The sequence below is a fragment of a genome, unplaced genomic scaffold, assembly GCF_019419815.1.
Source record: "Pyrus x bretschneideri cultivar Hongxiangsu unplaced genomic scaffold, Pyrus_bretschneideri_v1 Contig19, whole genome shotgun sequence".
NCBI classification, from domain to species: domain Eukaryota; kingdom Viridiplantae; phylum Streptophyta; class Magnoliopsida; order Rosales; family Rosaceae; genus Pyrus; species Pyrus x bretschneideri.
In genome coordinates this window covers 1,909,463-1,931,375 of record NW_025999490.1, presented here as the reverse complement: position 1 = coordinate 1,931,375, position 21,913 = coordinate 1,909,463, and the positions used below count along the sequence as shown (strand labels likewise).

General features: G+C 35.4%; 2 protein-coding genes and 1 pseudogene across 2 annotated transcripts; all 3 read right to left on the bottom strand.

Moving 5' to 3' along the window:
* Positions 1-4,353: 4,353 nt before the first annotated feature.
* Positions 4,354-7,013, bottom strand: LOC103952345 (berberine bridge enzyme-like 15). Its single transcript, XM_009363916.3, has 2 exons — positions 5,898-7,013; positions 4,354-5,333 (listed from the first exon to the last, which is right to left on the bottom strand). The coding sequence occupies exons 1-2, from the start codon at positions 6,990-6,992 to the stop codon at positions 4,767-4,769; spliced, it is 1,662 nt and encodes a 553-aa protein (XP_009362191.2). The 5' UTR covers positions 6,993-7,013; the 3' UTR covers positions 4,354-4,766.
* Positions 7,014-17,886: 10,873 nt separating this feature from the next.
* Positions 17,887-19,350, bottom strand: LOC103952429 (annotated as a pseudogene).
* Positions 19,351-19,759: 409 nt separating this feature from the next.
* LOC103952428 (berberine bridge enzyme-like 8) lies at positions 19,760-21,538 on the bottom strand. Its single transcript, XM_009364018.3, is given in 2 exon segments — positions 19,760-20,520; positions 20,523-21,538. Coding segments are annotated over 2 exon segments (1,668 nt in total). The 5' UTR covers positions 21,511-21,538; the 3' UTR covers positions 19,760-19,840.
* Positions 21,539-21,913: the final 375 nt, after the last annotated feature.

The window sequence follows — 21,913 nt, the reverse complement described above, 5'->3', positions numbered from 1 at the left end:
AAATCTTCTAACAAAGACTTTCAATTTCCTTCTCACTTTTGGTTTGAAATTTTATATGATTTTAGTTTTGGGACTTATCAATAGCCTTTATTCTTTATTGACCTTTTACGTCAAATAAGGCAAGTCCATCCATGGTTCTCGAACCCTTATAATTGAGCGACAAAATTACAATGAGTGAAATGCTAGAAACTCTAAGTCCAACATGATTGAAGTTTCTGTTGCATCGCAGTTTGTAAATTTGGACTTTACATTGCAGTTTTTGTTTTGTTATTGTCAAATTAGTTACATTTAATAGATTTTGGTATGATGATTATTACTAGCGAAGCCAAGAATGTTGGGGGCAGGAGTGAAGCGTAAATTTTTTTTTTTTTTAAAGTAGACAATCCAACCTTTTAGAGTAGACAATTTTAATATCATTCATAATTTATTAATACAAATAAGTTACAATAGTAGATAATATTAATGTCGTTTATAATTTATCTATGAGGCTATTGCTTAGTGCATTTGCTGGTTCTCCAGTTATATAACATAGTTAAACGGCATCTGAGAACCTTAATCCTCATAACACAATAACGCCCTTCGTCCTCTAAAAACCTTACTCCTAATCAAGGTCTAAAATATCGTTGATATCGGAAATATTGGTAGTCCAAAAACATGAAAAGTTCGATGAAAATATTGGGATATTATCGATATTGATAAAAATTGAATAAAAACCACGGAAATTGTAAGAAAAACTTGGAAATTTTTATTGAAACTTTGCAGGATGTTTATTTAGTCAATTATCTATTAGTTTATCACAAAAAATTGGAAGGAAATGCATTGCATGATGGATTTAACTGATTTAAGTTGATTATATAGTGAGTCGGCAAACATTGTGAGTGTAGAAAATATGTAGTAATTAATGAAAGAAGTTTAAACACACCATAATCATTTATATATAATGAATTAGTACAATATTTTACACTTTATACATTGCATGGTAAGATACATGAGTGACTTAGTACCACATAGAGTTCCTATAAGGTTCAAAATGTTCACTATCTTCATCATCTCTATGTGTAGAATAAGTGTATTGTGAAGAGTAGTCATCAAATGATAAATCCCCAAAATAGTTTTGCATGTAATTGTTAACATGCCATCCATATGGATCCGAGATGGGTTGACGTTGTCCATAAGCAAAATCATTTGAAGATTGAGTCTCGGATTCTTTCCATGAGTCGCTTGATTCCATCCCAACAGGAATGGGATATGAAGGGTAGGGAAATGGTTGGTTATGAGTATAACCATAGTTACTACTTCTCACTCCAACAGAGTCCGAAGTTATAGATAACGAGTTATCTTCTTGACTTGACAAAGTCCCCTTGCCTCTTTCTCTGCGAGTATAGTCATTCCCTATGGCACCAATTCCTGGTTCTGCCCGCCTACTGCCATGGTCCTTATCCTGTGTTGCATGCGTGAAGTTTGCCTCACCAGTGAATGGGCTCATAAATTCGGGAGGTGGTCCAACATAGTTTCCATATCCACCACTACCTCCAGCTCCACTATATCCTTTATCATTCCCACCTCCGATGGTAGGTGAGTCTCCTGATCTTGTACTAGAGCTATCATTAGTATCATCAGGATCTTGTGGTTGTGTAGGATTGGAAGAAGGTGGAATTCCAATGTTTCTTGGTCTTCGACGCAAAAGTTCTTCGAAAGAGTCAGCGCTGCTAGATCCCACCTCCTCCTCTAATACTCTTTTTACATTTATCCCTTCATTACGTGCTTCTTCAGCAACTCTTAGAGCTGGGTTGCCTTCATCATCATCTAAATGAAGAGGTCTAATCCATTGATAAAGTTGGTTACCCTCTGTATTATCATCTTCGACAACAATATCAAACACATCTAGTGGGTCACCACGGTCGACATGATCTATTTCTGCTTCCTTATCTTGAATTTGAAGCTTCATGTTGTAGTAGCAATAAACTAATTTTTCCAACCTACTATGAGCCAACCTGTTTCTTTGCTTTGTGTGTATAAGTGCAAATGTACTTCAATTTCTTTCACAAGCAGATGAGGAAGTTGTTTGTGATAATACTTTTATTACTAACTTTCTCACAGTTGGTGCATCAGTCCCATACATGATCCACCATTCAACTATAATGAAAAACAATGTTGATAACTCCAACAAATTCTATTATAAACTGATAGTGAAATATGTTTACACTCACTAGGAGATATTTTTGTTCGAGCAGCAACTGATGTTGGTTCTCCAAAAGTTCTTCTTGCATCTTTAAACCATGTTAGCTGAATTCAATAAATCGTGTTAGTTTAATCCAACAATGTAATTATTATAATTTAAGTAACCAACTGTTGGTGATGCAGGGTCTAATTTAGAGTATACATTATGTACAATACGTATAAGGGTACCATCATCTCCAACATCGGGTCTGTATTGGTATCGAGGATTCAAATAATATGCTATTCAAAGAAACACATACTCTAATAAGAGAAATAATACTTATGCAACTAAAGAAATGAATTGCAAATTATGACATAATTTATACATGCTGCATGCAAATCGTGGTATAATGTTTTATACCATCGGTCATCGCACACGGTTTTGAGTATGAAACCAACCACCACTACTTTTTGTCTTGTCAAAAGTTGTCAAAAGTTGGCATGTTTGGGGGATTTATATTATATATATATATATATTATATTATATTATGTATATATATTATATTATATTATGTAACTTATCATAACACACACTGAATTATTATGTTTATTTTATCGATATTATCCCGATATATTGACGAAAATAAAGTGGATACGTGTGAAAATATCCCCATCTCAAAAAAACGATATTATCGGCGAAATATCGCCGATAATATCGATATTTAAGACCATGCTCCTAATAACAAAATCCTCATTACCTATGTCTTGGAGGTGGCAAAATAAATTCTAACACTATTAAGGAGATATATCTCTTTCAAGATTTTAGGCTCACAAGTTGGATTCTCTTCAAATTTACTTGGCCGCTATGTATGCTTCTGCCGCTAAAGACCGTTTGGAGCAAACTTAACCAACCTTCCCTTGATGAGCAGCAGCAGGAATAAATGCTTTCTGTATTGGCGTTGGGTTCTTGAACCCGAGCCTATATGTTGATGTCATGATCAGATGATGGAGTCTCAACTATGCCTGTATATTGATTCCATGATCGGTGGTGGCTGTTTGTTCCTTCTGGGTTTTTTGTCGCTGCTTGTTTGTTCCTTTTTCTTTACAACAAAACGACGCCGTTCTCATTTATTTTTAATCTCAGGTTTAAAACTATGGCTTGGGTGTTTTAAAAAAATAAAATAAAACACAGCCGCAATAGCGCAACGCACAAGTTGCAGCCTGCAGAATTCGGCAAGTTCAGAGGATCAGAGGGACGGAATTCTCAATCTTTGCCGTGATTGCTGAAGACCGGAGGGGCGACCGCGTCTTCGTGCACCTCTGTAACCTTGCCAGGGATGATTGTAGAATATCAGTTTTATGAAGTTTATTGGCTAAGGCACTGTGCCAAATCTTTTGAATTTAAATTCTTATTCCCTGTTTTGTTAGTTAGAGTAGTTTAAATACACACACATATAGAATTAGGATTCGAGGATACAAACTTTTGACACACATTTTTCTATTTAATTTTTATTTTAAAAGGGGGACAACTAGTGGCAAATCACGGTTATCTACCTCTTTTGGGGGTTGAGAAGGCTCACAGAAGCATTTCAGCCTCTCCCTGGCCACAAGTCTGGCTTCCATGGTTTCGAACCTAAGACCTCCAATTTTTAGTTTCAAGGAAGCCTCGCAATCTGCTCTTTACCATTGAATCATTAGCTCGTGGTTCACATTTTGCTATTTTATAGGGCCCTCTTTGTAATAAATTTCAACGATATTAACCATCTATATTTCAATTCATGTTGCAAAAAACTAGATAAACCCAAAACTATTAAGACATTCATTTGTAGTAAAAAAAAAAAAAGGATGAATACGGTTTTACACAGAAATACTAAATTTAATCCAACAGTCATATGACTTCGGATTTGGATGATTTTTGGAAGAGATGATATTTGAGGGAAGATTAAAAGATAGACGGTTGAATAATTAAAATACAATTATGGAGTGGACCTCACAAAACGTGTGTAAAATATGTGTTTTCCACCCTCTCCATTGTATAGATAATATTGTTTCTTAAAAAAAAAAAAAAATGTGTTTTCAAATCCTAACCCCTATAGAGTTATATAATTATTCTTTTGAAAGTTAATAATGAAAGAAATGAAATGAGTACATTCTACTTTCCTAATTCTAGTCCGTATAAAGGCAAATCCACAGTCCATAAAAGGGCAAATATTTTATAAAATAAAAAAATAAAATAGGTAAAGTCAATATTTCAATTTTCTCATACAGACACATTACTGCAGCGCCCATACCAGTTGCATTACGTCACTTTTATACAACCATTGAATGGTGAGACCAAGAGACCTTCATGATTTTATTCCAGTCTATATAAAATGGTAAGTGATTTTTACAATTTCTTTTTCTCGCATGCACATCTCTCTTTGTTTTTTGATCAAATATTCAAATATCTAAAAGGAAGTTAAGGGACCAAAACAAAGAGATGAGTGCAAGCAGAGAAGCGGGGAATGTGAAAATCACTATACCATGCATACATGATTCCCTTTAATAAGAGCACACTGATCAAACCATATGCAAGACCTTACTTACCATGCTGCAAACATCATAATCTAGCTGTTCTCTGTTCTATGGTGATGGCCTGTAGAAGTTCTAGATCTTGAAGGGAGTGGGAGAGGAGGGATGCTTTGTTCATGCCTGAAAAAATTATCAGGATCCACTTCGGTCTTTATCTCAATCAACCTCTTGAAGTTGTCCATGAAATACCTTTTCCCCCAATCACTTGCCTCAATGAAGCTTACGTTGCTTTTCTTGTTAACCCCCAAATCAAGATCCCTATAATTCACGTATGCCTGCCTTGGAAACATTGTGACATAAGGGGTCATGTAATTGTAAAGCTTTCTGATCCAGTCCATATGTTTGTTTTGATCTTCTTTCCCATCCTGCCATGTGGTCAGGTACTGGACTTTGAAGATAACTTTTCTGTGGGGGAAGGGGATTGCACTCTCTGAAATCCTGCTCACCATTCCCCCATATGGGGTCAAAATTACTAGAGGAGACTCTTCCTGCATCAGCCTCTTCCAAAACCCTTCAAGCCCACTTTCAGGAATTGGGTATTTGACAAAGTCTGATTTGGCTTTGAAGTAGTTCTTGAATGTGGATTTTCCTTGAAGCAAAACCTGTTAGGAATTTAAAGGCACCAACAAACTTTTAGTCCGAAGATCACACCAAACGAGTAAAATGAACACCAAAATCAATTTAGAAACAAGCAAGCACAAAGAACACAAGATATGTTGAGGTTCACACAAAAAAATTATGTTAAGTCGCCCAGCATTAAAGTAAATTCACTAAGGGCATATTGGGGTTTGCTTATGTAATGACTAAAAATGTTTTTGTCTTCTAACAACTAAAATCATTTTCTACTGCATTTGACAAAAAAACCGGACCACGTCCTCCAACATTAAATTGGTTTCACTAAAGACCTATTTAGGACTGCTAAAAGTACTTTTATAATAACAATAGTATTTCTACTAAATAAGGCATTTGGGTTGTGGAACTACTTTTTGGAGAAGCACTTACTAGCTAGGCGCTTCATTAAGCACTTTTAAGTGTTTTTCTAAGAACTACTTAGGGTTTAAATAAAAAATTTGACATGTATCTTAAAATCACTTATAACAAAAATAGAAGCGTTTCGCACATGATTCCCATACTAGCCTTGAACAAATATACAAGATGATTATTACCTCAGGTGGGGTCGAACTTGGGTACCCTGCTATGTACATCACAGATTTGAGCCAGCTTGTTTCTGTGCAATCTTTTTTGGTCAATCCCAACTCAGGGAATCTGGTTTGAACAACATCAAGCAATCTATCAGCACCTCCAAGAAATTGGGCTTGGTAAAGAGTTATGACAGTTTTATTGCCAGTTTTGCTGTCTTTCGACACTTGTATGACGACTCTAATAAAGAGATCTTCATCCAGCTTAGTGGGAGCTACTTGTTGCCATTTATGTAGGACTTTAGTGGCACCTGTTTCCAAGGTTTTAGGAACAGTAAAAACTGTCACGGTTGCCGGAACAGGAACCAGCTTTATCTTCCACCAAAGGATGATTCCAAAGCTTCCTCCTCCACCTCCTCTGATTGCCCAAAAAAGGTCTTCTCCCATTGCTGCTCTATCAAGAACTCTACCACTCACATCAACGATTCTCGCATCAATGACATTGTCAGCTCCAAGGCCATATTTCCTCATCATGGAGCCATATGCACCTCCAGTTATATGCCCGCCAACACCTAGACTCGTGCAAAGCCCGGCAGGGAAGCCGTGTGTTTTGCTCTTCTGTGCAATTCTGTAGTAAACTTCACCAATGGTGGCCCCAGCTTGAGCCCATGCGCTGTTGTCTTCGATATCAACAATGACTGATCGAAGCTTGGCGAGGTCTACAATGATGAAAGGCGTTTCGATTTGGGAGACATAAGAGAGGGCCTCATAATCATGGCCTCCACTTCTAACTCTGAGGTGGATTTCAAGCTGCTTTGAGCAAATGACAGCAGCTTGGACGTGGGTATCATGCAATGGAGTGAAGATAAACTCAGGCTTTGGCGCTGAAGGGACCAAGTACCTAAGATTTTGTGCAGAAGATTGTAGGAATGGAAGGAATGTAGAATTTTTTGGGGTGATCAAGGCTGTGGTGAATGGGATTGAAATGTCAGAATTTTCGGAGAGGCATTGGCTGAATTCTTGTAATGAAGGTAGAGAATGTACCCATGAAGTTGAAATCAGGAGAAGAAACAGTGAGAAAATTGAAGTGTTTGGAATTGAATGCTTCATGCTTAATTGCATTGTTTAAGGTATTGGCTTAGTGTGGTGTTGAGGAAGTGGATAATGGTGTGTGTTGCTTTATAGATGCATGAAGTCTCTCATTGACACCACAACGTCTTCTTGAGCTAATGCAAACATCATGTGGTGTTGGGAGGGAAAAATTATTACGTACGATTGTTGTGGAATAGCTAATTTGGGATAATTCTTTTTTGTTTTCTTATAAACAAAGTGTAGCTGTCATACGTTGTCACATTTATTATTATTTTATATTTGAGATTTTAATAAATAAATGCATATATGAGAATTGTTAAGACCATGTGTGGCTCAGTCATGGTGAAAATTTCTAACCGCGTACGTTGGGATCATTTAATTTAATTTTGGCGTTTAAAGTTTAAAGTTTATATTTAGATTGTATGTTTGTGTAAAAAAAACTCTGAAAATTTTATTCGAATCCATTTTTTTATAAGGAAAAATAATGACAATGACTTGAAAACTTTGAGTTTTAACGATAATGACAAAATAAATGATAAAGTGAATAGTATCAAGATTGTTTTTTAGTATAAAAATGTGGTTTTTTGTTAAAATGAACAGTACCGTAGACTTTTCGTTAAAACTTTCTTTTTTATATCTCGTATGGGGTTGTATTATTCTTCAAGTATGTGGACAGTGTGGAGTGCGGACCAATTCAGCAATCAACATCTTTGATCTGCCATTTCTATTCGTTCATGTTCCTTTAATGTCTTGAGTATCCAGAAATAATTTTATCATGTTCTTGCTTTAAATTCAAGTTCCCGTGTATATTGTAAATGGTTCTTCGTCTCATTTAAGCAAAACAAAAAAGAACTTGGGTGAAATCAGGAAATTTCTTTTTCTAGGCAATAGGAACGTGCAATATACTTTATACCATTAGAATTATTTTTCTTGAATTTCCTAGATAAAGTACTTGAGCTTCGTTTTCGGACTAAAATAATCCTTATTTAAAATAGGTTGTGGACTTGAATGGTAGACCATACTTCAATCATATTTTCTATATTTAATTTTGTACTCTAAACTTTTTTTTTTTTTTTTTTTAATTTTATAGATCTAGATAGTTAAAATTTTGAAGTGCTCATAACAATTAAAAAAAAATCAAATATATAAGATAGTTATCTTAATTAGGGGTGGGTATGGGATGAGTTGGTTTGAATAGACTTCAACCCATTGCCCAACTCTGGAGGCTCGAGTTGACATTATTGAAATCCATTTCCACTAGAGAAAATTGGCGACCAATCTAACATTCATTCCAAGAATAAGTGACACCCAAAATGTCACAAATTGGTTCAAGTATAGAATTCAAGCCGGGAATGTGAGAGGAAAGCATGATCACAGAAAGAGCTAATAGGTGATGAGTGAAAATTTCGTTGGGTGGACTATAGGTGACACTCCATATGATAAAAGAAAATGGTCCTATTTGTTTTGCTTTCAGTGTATATTTGACGAAGGCTATTCTTCACAGAATCCATGTTTTTTTTGTAGTGAAACCATTCTAAGGCGGGTTGGGTTGTGAGAGTTCTACGGCTGTGGTTATTTACTTTCTTCTTATTTCTAAAGTGAGTATGAGTGACGAATAATTTAAAATACATACCATATTAAATCATATAAATTTGATGTTGTAGAATTACTACTTGTTCTTAATATTTAAATCTTATTATTGAAATAAAGTATAAATAAACAAGTGTCTTTAATAACTATTAAATTTTTTTGTATATTTATATGTAATATATATGTATTTAAAAAAAAAAATTGTTGATATTCAAGTGGATCAATTTCTATCGGGTCAATAATACTTTAGCCTAACTTAATTCACCTCCTAAACGAGTGGTCGGTTTTTTACTCGAAATTAAAATTTTCATGTTTACAACCCAACTAACCCAACAAATTTCGCTTGACTTGGTCGATAAACCAACTAAAGTGTCCACCCCTAATCTTGACTACCCAAATATGATATACTCGAGCCACGATACTCAGTTGACTCAATTGCAAGCCTCTTCCTCAGTCATAAAGCTTTTAATCATTGTCTATTATATAATACTAGTTAAGTAATTCTTTAGATTTAAAACATGATTGTCAAACAAAAGATAGAAGTAAAAGCAAAGCATCAATGCTGACAATAGCATAACATCAATGCCCACAAGTAACTATCGTGGCCCTCAATTCAGCTGCGATTGCGCTTATGTCATCGTCTCTTACATTTTGATATTTCGATCCTTACATTTTAACATGGTCCAACAAAATTATCGTAACGGAAATGGAGATGAGAAAAGGTAATGATTTTCACACTTTGTTTTCTCTTTTTTGCACTCATGCTTTTATTTAGGTTCAGTTGATTCTCCTTTAATTTTATTCAAATAAAATAAATAAAAAAGTAAAAATGTTTAGGAAGAGAAAAAAGGAGTATCAATTTTAGTTTCAATGTTTTAAAGAGGTGAATGTAAACTAGTCCTTATTAATTTGAGATGTTTTGTAAATTACGATTTAAGTAAATGAACTATTGACCTAACCTAAACATAGACAATTTCTTCATGCACCCTGTTTACCTATAATTTTAAACAATTTAATGAGAGAAAATATACTAGAATTTGATTAGGCCATGTCAAAACAAAAGATTAATGAAAATGATAACATACCTTTTTTTTATTCTTCACACATTCATGTTCAATCTTATCCGTTAATTTAAATTTTTTTTAATTTGATGATTAAAAATACAAAACCATGTATCAAAGATCAAAAAAGACGTTTACCATTTCTCAATATTAATGAGAAAAAGGTCCTTGACGATTCCCTAATAGTGTTCGTTTATTTATTTAATGTGGAAAAAGTACCTTGAACTTTGGGAAAGAAATACTTTAGCCTAAAAAGAGGGAGTGTGTGTTTTATATATACATTAGATTAATGGTGGCATATATCAAAATGCATGTGACAATTTCGCTAATACGTTTTCACGATGCAGAGATGTCATAGTGGTAAGCGTCAACCTTAGTAAATATTATAATTGCACGGAAGAAATGTATAGCTTCTTTATCTACCCCCTTAATTCCTTTTTCCGGCTGTGCTTCTTGGATTGTATTGAACCATAGCTATGACTTGAAGCAAGAGGCGGCACTTTGCTTTTACTCTTAAAGTTGCTTCTTTGATTAAGTTAAGCTTCTTCGTTATATAGTTTGTGGTTGGTAAGCCACCTAATACATATCAAGGCATATCTTTCTTTCATATTATTGTTCTTATATGCGTTGAGCTCACTTGTAAATAATCTTTAATTAACTCTCTTTTTTTTTTTTTTTTTTTTTTTTTTTTTTTTTTATGTACCGTCGATTAAAATCCTATTTCTTTTCAATTTTTGATCAAGGTCCTTGGGTATTAAAAACATCATTAATTATTTTCAATAATAAAATATTTTTTCTTTCTAAATATATTCATTTAATGTTAAAAATGTTACAATTAGTATATTTATATTTATGACTATATTTTTTATCATATATGTGACAACCCGTTCCAAATTTTACGTTTTTATTTTATTTTAAAAGCGTGAATTTACGAAAATGCCCTAAAGGTAAAGATTTTGACTTACGTTGACCATCATCTAGAGAGACGTATGACTTATTCTTTTAACATATTCTCGCAGTACTCGTTGGTGTGAACGCATAGGCGAAAGCCGTTTGCGAGTTCGGATTATAACGGTATAGTTATGGACGTTTGAAAATGATTATTTAAAGTTTAGTTATAAATTATTTGAATTCCCACCTTGGGAAAGTGGCCAATCAGATTTTAGGCACAAATAAAAAGGACCAATCAAGTATAAGGTCAAGGAACCAATTAGAATTAGAGGGAGAGGGTGAGACCCAATCAAAAAAGAAGAAGAAAAAAAAAAAAAAAAAAAAAGGGAAAGCTTCCCGTGCACCCGTGCCCAACCTTGTGTGACCACCCATTTTCCAAGGCCGATTCCAGCCAAATCCGATGGAGTTTTTTGACGCCACCACCACCAACTTGAAGCTCTCATTCTCCTTTACAAAACTCACCCAAGAACCACCTTGATTAACCATGGTATATGGCAGTTCGAGGCCACGAAAGTCGACAAAAATCAACAGTGCTCCGCCCACTCTTTTCAAATTTTCGGCAAATCGGCAAAGCGATGGCCGATGCCACCACTTGGGCTTTATAGCCCATCATCCCAGGAGCAAAACCCAACCAACCTTGACCCCGTTGGACCACTGTAGAAGAAGAATTGACACCGGAAAGTTTTAGGCACCCGCCGGCTTTGTGGGCAAAATTGACCATCTTCCGTCCACTTTTGGACTTCGTGGCAGGTATGAAAGTTGCTCCATTCACTGAGATATTCATTTCTGTGAAGTTTGAGAATTTTTGGAAATAGTTGGATTTTCCGGCGAGTCTGGGTGGCCAACCGCCACCCACGGTGGCGCGTGGCCAGTGGGCCGCCAATGCTATTTTTAGGCTATGTCGAATGTCTTGAATTCATTTTTGATATTTGAATGACGTAGGGTGATCATTGGAACCTAAATTCGTTACGATACATTACTTGATAAAAATGTGAATCGACGATTCGACCGTTGGATCGTCACCAAAATTAGATACATTATAATACGTAATATTTAAAGATCATAGGAATTTATGGATCGGGAATCCGACGTACGAATCTTCTCGAATTGGATTTGTAAGTTAGTAAAATAAATGTTCACGGCCACTTGGTTTGGGCAATTGGCGGAGATCCGACCGTTGGATCGTAATAAAATTTTAATATGTTATTCTAGAAGCATATTATGGATCTTTGGGAGTTGTGGATTGGAAATCTGATATGCGGATCTTCCGGGTCGAGTTATACAATGTGTAGACCCTACCGTTGATCTTTGATTGACGGTTGACTTGTGGTCAATGAGTCTCAAACTATTTTAGAATGCCCTTGAGGATGTGTTTTACCTGAATTACGTATTCTATTGATAAGAGTTCTGATATGTGATTCGATAATTGGTCACAGGCGCCAATCATTCGGGACGCCTCGATGCGTGTGCTAGGAATCATAGCGTGGACTCCAAGTGAGTGGATCTTTTCCTTTTATCGTACATATTATTGATAGTTCCATCGACACTTTTTAAATTGATTAGGTATATTACCTTCATATAATTATTGTGAATGCTTGAAGTACTAATATGAACTACGAATGGCTTGATCCCTATTTAGGGTACGTATGCAGTCTAACAAGACGTTAGATGCAGCCATAATATATTTGAGACAAAAGCCTTATTTAGGAAATTGAGTAATGCGAAGGAAATTAGTAAAGGAAAGTTTTAGTTTTGTGAATTAGTTAGTTAAATTAGTGTTAATTGGATTTGTCACGGATAATTATCCCTGAAAATAAGTAGTTCCGGAGTAGGGCATTATTGATTGTACATTTTACTCCGTATTGTATATAATTGAAAATGCTACGACATGGTTGAGTATTAGATTGCATCATGGTATATCCATATGTATATTACTTGCACATAATTATTGGGAATGCTTTCAAGTGCAAAGGTGAACGCAGGACACCCAGGTAAGTTCAGGTGAGTTTATGGTATTAGTTGAATCGATAGAGTTATAGCATGACTACATTTATGTGTTAGGCAACTCCGATACTGTCGTACTGGTTGCCATGAGTTGTACATGTTATATTGAGATGCATTGAGAGCTCATAAACTTGCACCCCGGTGTTAGTGCTCTCGCCTTTGGCCAGGGCACAGTCCTTCACGTGATGTTCACCTCTCGCACCTTACGCTCACCTTGGACTCAAGGTAGGTGCACAGGCTTGTCGTGTAGACCACTATAGGTGGTTTCGACTTGTAGGTAACCCGCGATTATTCACCCAGTCTTCACGTGATCGTAGCACTTGAGCGTACTTATTTACACCCAGTCCTGTCGTACAGACCACTAGAGGTGGTTTCGACTCGTGTGCAGGGATGTTTGATGAGCTATAGATTAAGTCGTACATGTCACTATAGGTGACTCCCGACTTGTATGCTAGTATTGATTGATGAGATATGAATACCTGCACCCCGGTGTTAGTGTTCCCGCTCGTTGTCAGGGCACAGTCCTTCACGTGATGTCACCTCCCGCACCTTACGCTCACCTTAGACTTAAGGTAGGTGCATAAGCCTGTCGTACAGACCACTATAGGTGGTTCCGACTCGTAGGTGACCCGTGATTATTCGCACAGTCTTCACGTAATCGTAGCACTTGAGCGTACTTATTGACACCCAGTTGTGTCGTACAGACCACTAGAGGTGGTTCCGACTCGTGTGCAGGGATGATTGATGAGATATGGATAAGTTGTACAGGTCACTAGAGGTGACTCCCGACTTATATGCTAGCATTGATTGATGAGATATGAGTACAGTCGTACGGGTCACGTTAGGTGATTCCAGCTGATGTATCATTTTATATTGATTAAGTTCATTTGGCCTACTTGTTAATGCATTGTAGAATTTATGGACATGGCATACCCGTGGTTTTGGCCATTTTTTAGCATGGGTGAATATATATATATATGTGTGTGTGTGTGTGTGTGTGTGTGTGTGTGTGTATGTGTGTGTGGTATTGTCCTATAGAAAACGATAAGGGAATTACAGTGAGGGGTTATTACTGTTAGAAAGGTAATAGTTTTGGGAAGCTTGGTTTTCCTGCTTACTCACACTTTCTGTTTTGTACCCCTTCAAGTTTTAACTGCTGAGTTCGTATCGATGAGGATATATGACTAATCTTAGTATTGGTGGCTACTTTTAAGGGTATGATTTTTACCCACACTACTGTACTTTACTTATGCTCTGACATCGCATGTGAAATGGGTTCGCTCCCACTCGTAGCGCACTCTGGTATTTAGACACTCTTAGGTTCAAATTTATTCACATTTTATACACTATCACACTTTATAACTTCGTTACCTTTCAGGTGTCAGCCAACACAGCTCGATTTGGGGTCCTAGTGGACATTCCGGGTCGGGGTGTGTCAATATATTTTTAGTTTTAGTTTGTACCCATTTTTAATTTGTAATTCTTTTTTAACTTGTACCAATTTTCTTTTAAGTTTTAATTTGTACCCATATATTAATATCTGTTTGTGCCCATATTTTTTAAAGTTTATTTGTATTTGTACCCATATATATTTTTTTATTTGTACTTTTTATTTTGCTAAATGTACCCATGCTAATTATATGTACCCATTCATGTAAAACTTTTTAATCTTAAAATGTACTCATTCTTAAATATACCAATTTGTTATATGTAAAATGTACCCTTTTTTTTTTTTTAATATAAAATCTATTCAATTTTTTTCTAATCCATTTTTAAACTTATATGGGTACATTCTTTTTTCTTTGATTTTAAAATGTATCCATGTCAAATTTAATCAAAGAAATTTACTAATGTTATTAAGCCTAATATCTTTTTTTTTTTTTTTTTTTTTGAAGAATGCACCCATGTTTTGATACAATAAATTTTTTGGTTAATTTTGATGAATGTACCCATGTTTATACACACACACACACACAATAGTATATTTATATTTTAATATTTTTAATCCCACAAATTATGGTTTTTTATTTATTTAAAATCTCATTTATATAAACAACTAAAATTTCTACTTTTTAATTTAAAAAATATAGTAACGTACATAGAAATAAATTATCACATTAATTTCAGGGACCTCGATTAAAAATTAAAAATCAATAAGGTTTCAATCAAAGAATATTCATAACTAAGGACCACATCCAAAGTCTCCCTTTTCAATTACTCTTTACTACAGAAATGCTACAACATTAGTAAGAAGTTGTACAGAGCCTTGCATATTCATATCTCATTTTCGGTAATATGCTGTGTGTTTATATATTAAACCAAGAGGAAGTGTTGACAAGTAAAGTCATTGCCGACATTTTTTCTAAAAATGTTATCTTAGAGCATCTCTAAAAGAGATGTCAAATTATTCAAATCAGCAATAACAATAACAAAAGTCAGTATTAATGCTTTCCAACCGAGAAACCAAATCTGATGCGGCATGACATGGATTGACATCTCTCTCCCTTGCTACCAAATTTGACAACACCTTTAGATTTTTTTAATTAATTATTAAATGCTTTTTATTAATTTTATATTGGTTTAAAGCATTATCCTTTTGTTTCTTTTCATTCCCAATGCAAAGAAAAAACATATGAAATATTATTTTATGTTTAAAATTTGACATATCGGTTGGAGAGCAAAAATTTTAAAAATGTCAAAGTGCCACGTAAATCTTCAAATTTAAATTTTAGATTTAAAATTTGACATCTACTTTGATGATGGTCTTAAAGTCATAATAGTTTTAGACTTTACAAGTCGAGTAAACCAAAAAGAGAGTTAAATTCAACAAACTCTCCAGATGATGAATCTAGTCTTAAAAGGACACCAAAAGTTAATTGTACTTAGGACCGACCAAAAACTTGAGGCTGCCCGAAATGTTATTCCGAACTCTACAATTTAAGGGGCTCAACCACAAGAAGTGAAAAAATGAATGATTATTTGTGCACGTTAAAATCATTATTCTCATATAATAACTTTTATGAATACTTAATACTATGTGAGCATGTCATGTGTTATGCTATAGTCATATCCAATAATTAGTTCTAAACAGTGAGAGCATTTTTTTATTTTTTATTTTTCCCTCATCTGCAGTAAAATCATGCCGCTCAATATGCAAGGTCATTCAACTTTTAGGGTTTTGGATGTCAAACGATGAATCGACACCATAAGCTATTAATAAGTTGATTCCAGAGACACCGGAGGGTCCAAGGAAGCTACTCAATATGCAAATGTCAAAGAAAGCAACTTCAATCACCTACCAAACGCATATGCTTTGTATGCAATTGTACTGAAATATTGATAAATGTCCCCACAGTGAGCATACATGTTCAAATATCTGCCTCCTTAGTTGTGTTCATATACACTTTCCACCCCTCTAACTGGTCAGTACATTACCAATATTATTACAGATGTACAGATTAGAAATAAGAGAGTTTTAACGAAAAGTCCACGGTCTTTAACGAAAAATCATATTTTTACACTAAAAAGTCAAACCTGGTACTATTTATTTTACCCTTTATTTTGTCTTTATCGTTAAAACTAAAAGTTTCAAAACCCTTTTCATTAGTTTTCTTTAAAAATAAGTGTTTATTCTTTTAACTATGACCACTAGTTTAGTTTCACATGCACAGTGGAATTTAATTGGTGGGTTAACTGTTATTGGAAACATATATAGTTCCACTAGGAATAATGTCAAGGCACGCCATGTTAGAAGGGAATATGGTATTGGTGATGACTAGTTAAGTTGGTCATTAGGTTTATTATGAGTATGGACTATAATTAAAATAGTTTCTAAATTTTTCCCTAATTTAGACTAATTTTCGTAAGGAATCAAAGATGATTTTTGAATGAAAAATCTAAAAAGTTAAACGTTTTGTGGAGTGAGCTCATATGTGTAGCTAACATTGTGCTAAGTTATTAACAATACTACACACTCAAGTTTAGAATCAGCAACGATTATGAAAGTTGAAAATTTGGACTCCACACTAATGATATCATGCACTTGTAAAGGGTTTAAAGAGCCAAAGCATTCTTATAAAGATTAGTTTTTCTTAATAATTAGCTGGCTTAAATGTTAAAATGGTTTATGTGTTTTAGTCATTGGGTCAATTTAGTCTCTGTGTTTTCAATTTGGCCAATTTGGTCCTTGTGTTTATCTCTGTTAGCTAATTAAGAACATTTTCATCTAATTTATGTAAAAAAAATTAAAATCATTATAAATTATTTATAAAATTATAACATATTTGATTTAAAATATTTAAAATGAAATAAAATTAAAAATTAAAAGAAAATTTATTTTCCTCCCAACTCTCCAATCTCCTCCCTAACATTACCCCCTCCCTTTTCTATGTCACAATCTTAATCATTTTTATAGATCATAAGTTTTATTTCTTATATGTGTTATTTTTCATTGATTTCCATTTTTCTATAAAGAGAATAGGTAATTATTTCTCATATGAATTTTCTTATGAATTTTTCAAAACACATTGAATGAAATGTCCTTAATTGGTTAATAGAGACAAACACAAGGACTAAATTAGTCAAATTGATCAAAATACAAAAACTAAATTGATCGTATGACTATAACACAAGGACAATTTTAACATTTAAGTCTAATTAGTTTGTCCAAGTCCATAAAGAATGTAAAGAAGGAACACACCCACTGTTTAGACATGCAGCTACCAAATGTTTTGTTTTGAGGCGAGATTCGTGGGTTTGCTCGGATCCCAGGAAATGCCATGACAAGGTAATAATATTGATATAATTACTTCTTATCAAAGCACGGTTCGGTGGCCCACTAAACATGGTAGCTTAAATCCTTGTTAGAGTCCATCTTATTCTTAACAATCAGCAGAATAGTCAGAAACTCAGCATTAAAGCCTTGAAAATGTTCTTGGGGCAAGAAACTTTCTTGGCAATTTCTATGGCTGACATAATTTCGAAGCGTATTGAACATTTGATTCCAAATTTCGGATAACACCAGAAGCGGAAGATAATTATGCAATCCCAACAAATGACATGTACAACTACCAGAAGAGTGCATTAATTTGGAATCAAGCACCAATTTGCTGATATTTGCTAATGTGTAAATGGATTTCACTAGTATAAAATAATGAAAAAAATTTAGGGGGACGGCTAGGGGGCTCCCAAAAGTATTAGTCCCCTATCCTTTGGGTTTGGGGGTAGATGATTTGCATCTTGTGACTTTTTATTGAGAATTAATCTCCGTTAATCCTCTAAACAGATGACACTTTTCATTAGTATGATAGACGGATAAACTAATCTAAAGTTCCCAACTCATCTACTTTCTTCCTTGATGGAAACACAGGGATGCTTTGTTTATCCCTGAAGAAGTTACCAGGATCAACTAAGGTTTTTACATGAACAATTCTCCTAAAATTATTCTTAAAATACTTCAAACCCCAAATGCTTGCTTGTCCATAACTTGTATTACAAGCACTGTCCTTCCCAAGTCAAGATCCCTGTAATTCAAATAAGCACCTCTTGGGGACTTTAAAACATATGGTGCCATGTACTCATAAGCCTTCTCATCAAGCGAATATGCTTCTCAGTTTCCTTGCCATTCATCCCAAGAAACCATATATTACTTTGATTTGGAATATGTTTCCACTTCTATGTGGGAAGGGAGTTTCCGAATCCCAAATCTCACTCATTTTTCCCCCATGAGGTGTTAATATCAACAAAAGCTTCAACTTCAATCAGTTTTTTCTATGAACCTTCCAAGCCAGATTCCAAATTGGTCCGCTCACGTAATCTGATTTTGCTTTGAAGAAGCTCTTAGATTGCTGAGTTCTCCTGAGCAAAGCTTCCGACTCGTTTGTTGAGATACCGGCAAAGTATAGGACATATTCAACCCAGCACAGTGCAGTTGCTGCGGTCTAAACTCAACTCCAGAAAGTTGTCTTGCATCATGGAGAGAAGTTTCTAGGCCAGCCCAATTAAAAGGAACCGAATTCAATTATAATAGTTTTTTTCACCATTTGTGCCACTTTATTTCCAACACCTATGACTGAATGTAGGAAAATGTCTTCATGAAGTGTATCTGCTATGTTTTGCCATTTCAAAAATAGTTTCGTTGCGCCTTGTCCTATGGTCTGTGAAATTTTGAAACCCGTCACAGATGGAGGAACAGGACCAACCTAAGTTTCCATGCTAGAATGACTCCAAAACTTGAGCCTCCCCGTCCTTGCATAGCCCAAAAGAGTTCTTCTCCCTGGATTTTCTATCGAGAATCCTGCCATCGTCAACAATCTTATCATCAATAACATTGTCAGATGCTAGACCATATTTTCGGAATATGTACTCCACCTCCGCTAATATGTCCCCCCACACCGATAGTTGGACATGTCCCTGCTGGAAATCCATGAACTTTACTCTTCTGTGAAATTGTGTAGTACACTCACTGAGAGTAGCACCTGACTCAACCCAACCACTCTCATTCTCTATGTCAACATCGATAGACCAAAGATTCAAAAGATCAATGATGATGAAAGGAGCTTCGGACACATAAGATAGGCCCTCGTAGTGAGAGGCAAAACATTGAAGAAACCTTTCTGTAGCTGATGAATTTGAAGAGGGAAAAAGTGAGCTGAGAAGATGAAAAGTATTGGAAGTAGTTTCATGTGTAAGATTACCTTATTTATTTTCTCTGTACACATGAAATGCATGAGCTCTGAGCTTACTTGTATATGTACTGTGAACTGAAAGAGCTTTGCAGCCATTGAATGTATAGCTAAGACAAAAGCAATGATTGACGTATACGTAAGGGAATACGTAGCAAACTACAAGCCACGTTCTATACAAATTAAAGTTTCCTCAGAACTTATTTTAAAATTGCCGAGTGAAATTTATATTAAGGCATAGTCACAGAAAATAGAAAACTAAAGCTTGCATGTGACTATCTAAGTCATCCATCTGAATCCTATTTGTTATCTATCTAAAAGAAAGATGCCAGAAGGACGGAATATACACTAAGAAAATAATAGTCTTTGACCACCAAGAATAAGTCATTAGGAATGGAAGTACCCAACTTTCTGGTGCTGCAATCTATCATTAACTCTATGAGATTCCGGATCACTGTTTTCGTTTCAAGCATTTCTCGAGTAATCTCTCAGTGTTTCAGAAACTGTATAAACTGAACAGAAAGTTTTTAATAATCAAACAAGAAAATAAAATCTTCAAATAAATTCAAATAACATCACCAGCATTTTGCTATTGAATTTCGACAGTTGCAGCAAATCCGCCTAGTTGTTGTTGACATTTGAGTTTTTCACTCAATGGTAACACAGGAATACTTTGTTCATCCCAGAAGAAGTTATCAGGATCGACCACTGTCTTCACATGAACAAGTCTCATAAAGTTACTCTTGAAATACTTCAGACCCCAAATGCTTGCTTCTTCATAGCCTGTATTGCCATCATCAATGTTCCTCCCCAAGTCAAGATCCCTATAATTCAAATAGGCAGCTCTTGGGGACTTCGAAACGTGCGGTGTCATGTACTCATACAGCCTTCTCATCCAACCAATATGCTTCTCAGTTTCCTTGTCATCATTCCAAAATATCATATACTGGATTTCAAACAAAGTTCCTTTTCTATGTGGGAAAGGAGTTTCAGAATCAGAAATCTCACTCATTTTTCCGCCAAAAGGTGTCAGTATCAATACAGATCTCTCTTCTTCAAGTAGTATTTTCCATAAATCCTCCAAGCCGGCTTCTGAAATTGGATCAGTCACATAGTCTGATTTTGCTTTGAAGAATCTATTAGAATCTTCAGTCCTTCGCTGAAGCAGAAGTTCCGATTCGTTTCTTGGGATGCCAGAAAAGTACAGAACAGAATCAATCCAACTCATTTCGGTGAACTTGGTCTGGTCTAAACTTAACTCTGGAAATTTTCTTGCATCCAAGGGAGAAGTTTCTCAACAGTCTCGAGAAACAAGCACTCAAATAAAACTGTAATAACTTTTCCGCCATTTGTACCATCCTGATTCGCAAGTAGAACCAAACGCAAGAAGTACTCTTCAGGAATCGTATCTGCTATAGCTTGCCATTTCGAAAGAAGTTCGGTTGCACCTTCTTCTATGGTCTTCGATTCCCTATAAACAGTTACAGATGTAGGAACAGGTACCAGTCTAAGTTTCCATGCCACAATGACTCCAAAGCTTGAGCCTCCCCCTCCTCGAATAGCCCAAAAGAGTTCTTCTCCCATGGATTTTCGGTTCAGAACATTGCCATTAACGTCGACAATCATAGCGTCAAGGACATTGTCAGCTGCTAGACCAAATTTCCTGAACAATGTACCATGTCCACCTCCACTAATATGCCCCCCAACACCAACTGTGTGACAAATTCCTGCCGGAAAACCATAGAGTTTACTCTTTTGCGCAATTGCGTAAGACAGCTCTCCGACAGTAGCACCTGCCTCGACCCAAGCACTCTCATTCTCTATGTCAACATCGATAGACCGGAGATTGAAAAGATCAATGATTATGAAAGGAGTTCCGGATACATAAGATACCCCCTCGTAGTCATGGCCACCGCTGCGTGTTTTAATAAGTATGCCCTCCTTCTTGGAGCAGATTACAGCTGCTTGAACATGAGAGTAGTGAAAAGGAGCGATGATAGCTTCTGGTTTCGGAGTTGAAGTGTTCCAGAATCTGAGGTTGTGTATAGAAGAATGCAAGACTGAAGAATAATTAGAGTTGTTTTTTGTGATGATGATTTTGCTGATATCATCACTTGGGTTGAAATGGTACTGTATGTGGGAGGTAAAGCATTGAAGAAAGCTCTCTGTAGCTGATGAGCTTAGAGTTGTGGACATAACTGAATTGAAAAGTAAGAAAAGAAGTGGGAGTAGTTTCATGGGTAAGAATAAGATCACCATTTTTGCATCCTCTTAGCTCACTTAGGTAGTTAGACTAGAAAACACAACACGCACGCACGGACGGAAAGAAAAATGAGAGAGGGGCAAAGTGGCCAATTCACCATTCAACCCCACCAAAGCTGAAAAAACATGAAGAGAAAGAGGGGCAAAACCGGTGGAGCACTGTTAATGAACAGTGACAATCCACCGGCTTTTAGTATATATAGAATGTCCATTGAAGACACAGTCAAGGTTCAGATTCGATGTGTTTTCTCTAATTTTGATTTTAGTATTAAACAAGTAACAAGTGGTCCTTTAAGGACTAAAGCATGTGTAAAAGAATACATAAGATTGAAAGCCATTTATAATTAAAAAAATGGACGGATTTATGGCCACATGACATTCTGATCAAATATGCATTAAT

What these genes read in the sequence shown, in the direction of transcription:
- LOC103952345 (XM_009363916.3), bottom strand. Translation starts at nt 6,992, where the DNA reads ATGCAATTAAGCATGAAGCATTCAATTCCAAACACTTCAATTTTCTCA. An exon ending in CAAGTTCGACCCCACCTGAG is followed by an intron (nt 5,334 to 5,897) that starts GTAATAATCATC and finishes AATTCCTAACAG; the next exon opens with GTTTTGCTTCAAGGAAAATC.